This window comes from Indicator indicator, chromosome 17, assembly GCF_027791375.1.
Source record: "Indicator indicator isolate 239-I01 chromosome 17, UM_Iind_1.1, whole genome shotgun sequence".
Taxonomy (NCBI): Eukaryota; Metazoa; Chordata; class Aves; order Piciformes; family Indicatoridae; genus Indicator; species Indicator indicator.
Genome location: NC_072026.1, coordinates 15392864 through 15402021, shown reverse-complemented (window position 1 = coordinate 15402021; position 9158 = coordinate 15392864). Strand labels below are relative to the sequence as shown.

Below are 9158 nucleotides of genomic sequence, written 5' to 3'. Positions count from 1 at the left end.
GGGGAAAATGCTTGAAGCAGCTCTATTCCAGACATGCTGTTTACAAGGTGCTCTGTATTCTGAAGTTAGTGTCATACAATTATTCACATTGATTCTGTCTCTTCATTTAAGAAGTAAGAATGAGATTATTTTCTTTTAAGTATCTGATCAATTAGGAGGGGGTTATTTTATTTGTTGATTGATAACGCATCATAAAATAAAGGTTTCAGACAAGAAGTCATCTGAACACCAAACTTTGTTATTATATTAACCAGTCTTTCCTCAAAAAAAAAAAAAAAGGCTCTGTTTACTATGTTACAAATACAAGGGACTGTTGCATCATCTTATAGTACTGGAATTGCTGCTGGATATCAGGGAAGGATAATTGGATAGATAAAAGTTCTCTAAAAGAGAAAGCACCAGAACTGGCAGAAAGGTGGGGTGGGTCAGCCCTTCATTTGAATGTAAATGTAATTATGAGGCAGGCAGTTAGGCTGACGTCAGGCAAGATCTTGGTAAACCATTACCACCAGCACCTGGTAACACAGTTGGTAATAAAAGAGGATGAAGTAGAAGATTCCAAGCAGAGTGGCATTATTAGAGAAAACCAAACACAATTCTTTTTAAGCAGCAAAAGAAAATAGGGAAGAACAAGATGTTGTGACACCACCTTTACAATCTGGAACAATCATGTATGTGAGTTCCCTCTTGGATAAAGAGACCAGCATGTATCCGGGGGCTGCAAGGAATAACAACAACCTGCCAGTGCAAAACTTTGTATCTACTCCATCTTATTCTGACTACATGGGATATCATCATGTGCCAACTCTGGACAGCCACAGCCAGCCTGCAGGAACCTGGGGATCTCACTATGGCCCACAGAGGGAGGACTGGAACGCTTACGGCCCAGGACCTTCCAGCACAGTTGCTGCTGCACAGATCAACGGCTCGTCCCCGGGACAGGTCTCCTACAGTTCTGCTGATTACAGCTCCCTCCATCCCACTGCATCTGGGGGGTTACCTCCTGTAGATACAATCAATGCACAGCAAATCTCTCCCAACAGCCAAAGGCACAGCTCTTATGAATGGATGAGGAAAACGGTGCAAGCTAACACTACTGGTAAGTGTCTGTTCCACTTCCAACCTCAGAAAGCATCTTCTGCTATCACCGATCTTAGAAATAATTAACTTTCCTTGCAGCACATAGGTTGATGGGTCATTTATGACAGTTATTTAACCTACTGCGGTTTAATGCTCTTTTCACTAAATTTGCACTAGTTTCACTTTCATCACTACAGGCTTTAGGGGGTCCCTGTGGTGGAACGGCTGCTGTGTTTAGATATGGCTGCACTTCACTCCAGTTCAGGAATCTTTGCTCTAACATTCTGGAAAGGATGAAAAACACAATAGATTGAGAATGTCCTGGGAAAATGAATGCAGCAACATTTAACAGCTTCAGGCAAAAATACTACGTAACTATTTTATGCCACTAAGTAAATATCAACTCAAAATCAGGTGGTTACATTTTTCCCAATACTTTCAAAGAAAATTATGTACTGTGCTCCAACTGTAGCCATGATGCAATTTGCTGCTGTTGTTCCTGTGTTTTTGATTTTTCTACCTAGATTTATTAGGTGAGAAGAAATACTCCTAGCAGTAATCTAACTCAAATGATCAGCACAGACTATTTTGGTTGCAGATCACATCTCTCCTCAGTTAAGCTCCCTTTGCATTTAATTTCAAATTGGTTTTACATATTTTTCTCCTGCACCAAAATTTTGCAGCTTGCTACAATTACAAATCGGTTTCTTGCAATCCTCGCTCATTGCTATGCCTGCTTTTGACACAAGCTATGTGCCAGAGGAACTTTTCAGTGTATATTCCCAAGGTGTAAATTGGGTGTAGCAAGCTTTGTTAAATCTATTGTTAAGGTTAAAAGTAGTAAGTGTGTGTTAGAGAGCATCAAAGAAAATTCTCTAAAGAAAGAGGAGCAATCACAGTTGCAGTGATCTAGGAAGACACAGAAAATCAGTACTGCTGCTTGAGACACAATCCTCCCTGAAATGGTTATTGCTCAAGAGCAAAATTAGCCTGGTAATTGTTTCTTAGTTATAAAGCAGATAAACGCTGCTTTCCCACTGTCACTAAATCTCAAGTGCCCAGTGAACATGAAGGTATCACAATGTCACCCTTCCACTTGGAGCCTCCACAAAGATCTTCAAAGTCAGGCAGATTTATAGTCTGTTTCCCCCCCTTCTGTATACTGATGTAAATCAAGAGTTACTTCATTAACATCTTTGGAGATTTCCAGGTGTAGAAGTGATGCAAGACTTGAGGGTAGATCAAATTCAACCAAGACCACTGAATGTTAATGAGGCAACCCTGTCCCTGTCATGTTGGCACTGCATTTTATGTGTTAAACATCTAACTCCTCATTTTATAACTTACTGCACAGGCATGGAAGATCCTGAAAGGTTCTCATGTGCTTACTCAATCTTCCTGAAATACACAATTCATGAAAATTCAAAATGTTTAAATTCAGCTCTAGTCTGAAAAGCACTTCCAGGGCATTTACAGACATGCTGAAATGCTTCATGAACTACAGCAGACAGGTGAAACAGGGCCTGTCATAGGTACAAGTCCTGAGGCCGTACATTCCTAGAGCCCAGTCCTTTGAAGTGTTAAAACCGGCACAGGACTTCACACAACTGGGCTCAAGACATCAACCCAGTTTAAAAAAGGGGTTGGGAGAGAAAAGCATGAATGTGGTTTTGTAATGCAAGAAAAGTCCCATATAGTTTTGGCTTTTTGCTGATGTTTTAAAAATGTTAACTGTAAAACCAGAAACATTTTAATACTGGCAAATAAAAAGTTGTGAAAAATAGAAAGGAAATTCAAACAAGTTAGGCTAAAATTACGCATGTAAAAGCTACATATTAAATCATCAATGCTTTCTCCAGAAGATAATGTAAGAAAAGTTATTTGATGGCATTACAACCACTCTTTGAAACAAACTTGCTCTTTTTCCCCTTGTTGTTGCCATCATATTATTCATGCCATCAAAGTAGCTACTGGCTTCTCCCTTTCAATATTACTATTGCTTAATATAGTTCAGTGCTCTGAAATTTCAGAATTACAGCCCTAAACTTTACAAATAAATATATTTCTATACATAAATGCATGCATGCCTTTAACTTTACTAGTGGCATGTGCTCACATGGATGTAAGTGAACAACATGGAAAAACAGAGAGCAAACCACATCGAATTAAATGAAGGAACCTACCAAAATACTGTTCTAAAGACAACAGAAATTATTTGTGGGACTAGATGTTAATGTGAATTTTTACACACACACCCTCCCCCTATTAAATACACTATATTCTGATTTGATATTATTTTTATACTTTGCAATATCAGCCTCAACTTTTTTTTTTTTCAATTACAGTCAACCCATTTAATGTCTGTGTTTAAACAAGCAGTGATGTCCAAGTAATTCAAGTAAAACCAAGTAATTGTATCACAGCAGAAATACAGCCAGAAAGCAAACTAGAAAAACCGGGGGGGGAAAGGCCAAGTCTCTGCTCTAATGCTAATTTATTTTGCTTTGTAAACTGGTTGTGACATCTATTTTCCACTGGCCTACATTGTCTGGGGTTTTGAAGCCTATCTGTCATATTGAGGCAACAGACCCTTTTAACACTTCACTTTGCTTTGATATGCAGTCTTGTCTCTTCCTTCTCCCTCTTTTCTTCAGGAGTTATATTGCAGGAAAGGGTGATGATTTTCACAGCAAATAAAGAGGCCTTCTCCCAACTTTATTGTCTTCAGAAGAAATGCTCTGTGAATTTTATGACCAAGGGGAATGGGGAAAACTATTCCTTTTCTCCACCCCTTCAAATCATGGTTATATTTGCTGATTATAGTGAAGCCGGAATACCCTGTTGAATTTTAACTTGTTTTCAAAGATTACCTTCTCAGCCTTCAGTTTAGAAGGAACCTGAATATCTAAACCACTGTTAACATTAAAACTGTCATTCAGAGCAAATCTTTGAAAGCCAACGACTGGTACCTTCAAAAAAAGTAAACTTAGTTTGACGATTTGATGATCCTGCAAATTTAGGCTAGGAAATGTACACTGAAAGTCAGCATGCCACAGGACTGGGGAAAACATCATTAATTACGTGTACTTCAAAATGTCTTAAGCTATGTCTACCTCTACCCTTCAGGCAAAAATATCACACTCTAATCTCAGTGCTGGTCCGAAATTAAATGACAAAAAAATATTCCTTCATCTATTTCTGCCCTTTTTTGCCTCTGCTAAGATGAAAGAGTCTGACATTTGTTTAGGGCTTGTAAATTCCAAACCAATTGGCTTGTGTTTCTGAATGTGAAAGGGGTTCTTGATAAGATCTCCTTGTCGCTCCTTTGTGTGGCGTGTGCTTCATCTTAACACCTCAATGGATTTTAGGGAACCACTTTAAAGGAGTCTTTGTCCTACAGTTTGTCACAGAAAACTCACATCAAAAAAAACCTGGGAAGATCAGAAGAAAAAGGAAAACTATCTAGCTGGCTGTTGAAAGTGCAAAGGAGAACAAATAATAGTACAGAGAGATGACGCTTCAACTTACTACATGTATGATTGTTTAAAAGCCTACAAAATTAGAGATCTCTTTTGACCACCAAGTAATGCTTCTCTTCACAGTATCTATCCAATATATCTAAGAATATTTCTTGGATATGTTAGAGGATGATACTTAAAACCTTTTACAAGTATTTTAGTGCCTCATTATACAAATTGCTAAGTGCCCTCAACTGGAAAGGGAACTCCTGCACAGTGAGTACCTCCAGCAATACCTCACAGGAACTCAGCAGCTGATGAGACTCCACCTTTTGGAAAAGATAAATTCAAATCATTATTGAATTATAAGCACATTCTGTGAACACACAAGAAAGTGAAAACATTTTTTTGTTTTAGATGTGAGCTTTTAAAACTGAAAGAATTAGATCGTGGTACAACTAAATGAATGATGACGGAACCTTGGTCTTGAAATCCTGTGTATTTATGCCTGCATATACATGGAAGTCGTTTGGGTGAGCACTGAAATGAAACCCCTTTGAGATCAAATTCAGCCAGCACCAAGAATTCACTGTTGTGAATTATTTAAGATGCTTCAGGGTGTTTTTCACTCAAGAGCTTTACATTAAAATGTATGTTTACAAAGAGAGGGAGCTAAAGAGGGAAGGACAGTCACAATAACCAACACTCACTTATTCACCCTGCACCTTGCATTCCTTCATTGTAACACACAAAACAAGTACTCTGTGGTTTAATTCATGTCTGTAAAATATTTGAAAGATGGTATAGAAATTAAAATGCAACACAGTAATAATATTTCTTTCTTAAACAGGTAAAACAAGAACAAAAGAAAAGTACCGAGTGGTTTACACAGATCATCAGAGACTAGAATTAGAGAAGGAATTTCACTGCAACAGATATATTACCATCAGGAGAAAGTCAGAGCTGGCAGCAAACCTGGGACTATCTGAAAGACAGGTAGAGAGAGACTATCCACCATCTGTATGAAATCCTTCACCAGAAACTCCAACTGCTTGGGGACATGGGCAGCATCCACCTTATGTATCCATCATACAGTTTCTGAGTTTATCTGACACAATATATGTACAAATACAAATCAATCATGGAATGGTTTGGGTTGGAAGGGATCTTAAAAATCATCTAGGTTCAACCCCATGCCATGGGCAGGCACACCACTCACCAGACCAGGTTGCTCAAGGTTCTGTCCAACCTGGTCTCCAATACATCCAGTGAAGAGGCATCCACAACCTCCCTGGGCAACCTGTTCCAGTGTCTCATCACCCTCACTGTAAAGAATTTCTTCTGTAGGTCCAGCCTAAATCTACCTGCTCTAGTTTCAAACCACTGCCCCTCATCCTATCACAACAAGCCCTTGTGAAAGTCCCTTCTCAGCTCTCCTGTAGCTCCCTGGAAATCCCCTATAAGGTCTCCCTGGAGTCTTCTCCAGGCTGAACAGCAGGTCAAGGGAGGTTCTCCTCCCCCTCTACTCTGCCCTAGAGAGGCCATTTCTGGGCTCCCCAGTTCAAGAGAGACAGGAAAATCCTGGAGAGAGTCCAACAGAGATTACAAAGATGCTGAGGGGCCTGGAACATCTCTGTGATGAAGAAAGGCTGAGAGACCTGGGGCTGCTGAGCATGGAGAAGAGGAGCCTGAGAGGGGATCTGCTCAGTAGGAGCTAAAGGGTGGAGCACAAGAGGATAGGGCCAGTGACAGGACAAGGGGCAACAGGCACAAACTGGAACCCAGGAGCTTCCATTTGCATATCAGGAGAAACTTCTCAGGTGTGAGGGTGCTGGAGCTCTGGAGCAGGCTGCCCAGAGAGGCTGTGTTTCTACTCTAGAGAGATTCCAAACCCAGCTGGGACAAGCTGCTGTGGGAGACTGCTTTAGCTTGGAGGTTGGACTAGAAGATTCCCAGAGGTCCCTTCCAAGCAACACCATGCAGAGGTTCTAGGATTCTGTAATTTCCTAAAATCACCATGTTGGAGAACACACAAAGCAGAAGCTCTGCAGCCTGCAAATATAGTAACTGTTAAAATTCAACTCTCCTTACACAACAGAACTGCACTGGTTCTTCTGCATCTGGGCAACAAGGGAAGATTTGGCGATATTAAATAAGGCACCTCATAGCTTAGCAACCAGATTTATTGCCCCTCAGGTAAATTTAAGCAAGAGATCTTTTCCTAGAATTTTACAAACTTTTGTTCTTGCTGAATATACACCTAAATTATTCTCCTCTTTCAGTGGCTTACTCTGCCTCAGCATTCAACCTGTGCAAGAACATGGAGTAGAGAGGGACCAGATGAGGCTGGACGTATAAGAAAGCACATATAAGCAATGGCATTTTAGGATCAAGCATTGTTTATAAATACATCATACTGCAGTGATGTTCGATCTCAGACTCACATAGTGGATAGATTAAACTCTGTAGACTCTAACTGGGCCCAGAAAGTAACTACAAAAAGCAAGTTTGTCACTGATGGAATTAAGTTTGTTATACAGCAGGATACAGCTGCATTGGAGTTTAGAGAGCACTGCAATTATGAAAGATTCAAACCCTGCACCTCAGTGTTATACAAGTTGGCTGATTTAGAGCACAGACATGCCTGGAGGAACCAGCAACACTGCATAAAATCAGTTTCCTATTACAGAACTGTTGCTCTTAAAGCCATCTGATTTTTCTCTGGTGAATTTCCTTCTGGCATAATGTAGAAAACCCACATCATCTACCTGCATTTCTACAGGACTCATGACAAAGTTAAATGCTTCTTACTTGTCCTTACTAGCAAGGTGATAAAAAAATAACTAGAAAATAATACGGAGATTTTCAACACATTGTATTCAACGGTTTATAGGATGTAAGAAAAACTGCTAAGTGAGAACATAAAAATTAATGATAAGCAAAACACAAATGGTATTTTCTACTCATCCACACTTTCATGTAAAGAACAAAAACAGATATTTCAACTGAAACTGGATTTCAAACAGCCACAAGTCTTTACACAAGCCTGAGAAATTCACTAAGTAATGCTGATCTGTTTATATACATGCCATAGCACATAGCTAGCTGTGAAATACAAATATATAGACCAATTACAAAAAAAAATCCCAAACTTCTAAAACATATAAGAATATGTATTCCAGTGTTTGAAGGGGGCTACAGGAGAGCAAGAGAGGGACTTCTTACAACAGCATGGAGTGACAGAACAAGAGGTAATGGCTTTAAACTGGAGAAAATTGTACTGAGATTAGACATTAGGAAGAAATTCTTCCCCATGAGGGTGGTGAGGCACTGAAACAGGTTGCCCAGAGAAGCTGTGGTAGATCCAACCTTCAAAGCCAGGTTGGATGGGGCCTTAAGCAACCTTGTCTAGTTGGAGGTGTCCCAGCTCATGATAGGAGGGCTGTAACTAGATAATATTTAAGGTCCCTTCCAACCCAAGCCATTCAGTAATACATACACACAAAAATCACACACAATATAAAGAGGGAAAAAGAAGCCTCATTCCTTGGGTTTGAATTAATCTGTAACATATATGATATAAAAATTTATTCTATAGTCACATCTTTCTAAAGCCTGGCACACACCACTCTAAAAGCTTAGGTGATGAACTGGGTGGACCTTGAATCTATTTGTGTAGATTGATTACTAAATCAGTAAGTTCACTTTACGCTTGGTCTAAGAGAAGAAAGGAATTTTCTACTGATTATGGTGCAGAAAATGAATACAACATAACCAAAATGTTACAGATTCAATGTTTTGGATTCTGATTGTTTGGAACTTTTTTGTTTGGGGTGGTTTGGGGTTTTGTTTGTTTGTTTGTGGTTTTTTGGTTGTTTGGGGTTTATATTTTTTATATTGGCTTTGGTTTTGTTTGCTTTATTTTTTTATGTTTGTTGGGGTTTTAACACATCACTAATTTCTTTGCTATTCTTACTGTCCAAAGCTGACCACTCCTTTGAATTAATCAGCTCTCACTTATACCACCACAGGTGAAAATCTGGTTCCAGAACCGCCGAGCAAAAGAAAGAAAAATTATCAAGAAGAAAATATCTCAGTTTGATGGCAGTGGGGGCTCAGCTCAGAGTGACTCTGGTTCACTCAGTCCAAATGAAATCTCCAGTTCTCTATTCCCCCTACCACATGGGATAAATGGATTACAGCCTGATGACATTCAACAGGTCATAGTTTCATAACAAACAAAGGAAAAAGGAAAAGGATAAAAAGAAAAAGCAACACATCTTCTCTTGAAAACTCCACTTTGCTGAAGGCTGTTCTCATTTACCTGTCTTCAGCGTGTTGGTTTCTAAGTACAGGATCGGGGACTACAGTATTTTACTTACAGTAAAATCACAGTATTTTACTTACTGCTGAAATCTCAGGGGACTTGTGCTGCTCAAGTTCATCACTCCAAATCTTTGAGTAGGAGGTAATTTGCTTCAGACACTGACCCAACGAATTATACAACTGAAGATTCAGTAAATGTAGTTCTAGTCTGATCATATATATATATTTTTTATATATATATATATATATATATACACAGAACTGATTGTAAAGTATTATTGCATACAAAATACT

General features: G+C 39.2%; 1 protein-coding gene across 1 annotated transcript; it reads left to right on the top strand.

Moving 5' to 3' along the window:
- Window positions 1-669: 669 nt before the first annotated feature.
- CDX4 (caudal type homeobox 4) lies at window positions 670-8773 on the top strand. Its single transcript, XM_054388685.1, has 3 exons — window positions 670-1099; window positions 5389-5534; window positions 8570-8773. Exons 1-3 carry the CDS (start codon window positions 670-672, stop codon window positions 8771-8773), a joined length of 780 nt encoding a protein of 259 aa, XP_054244660.1.
- The last annotated feature ends 385 nt before the right edge of the window (window positions 8774-9158 follow it).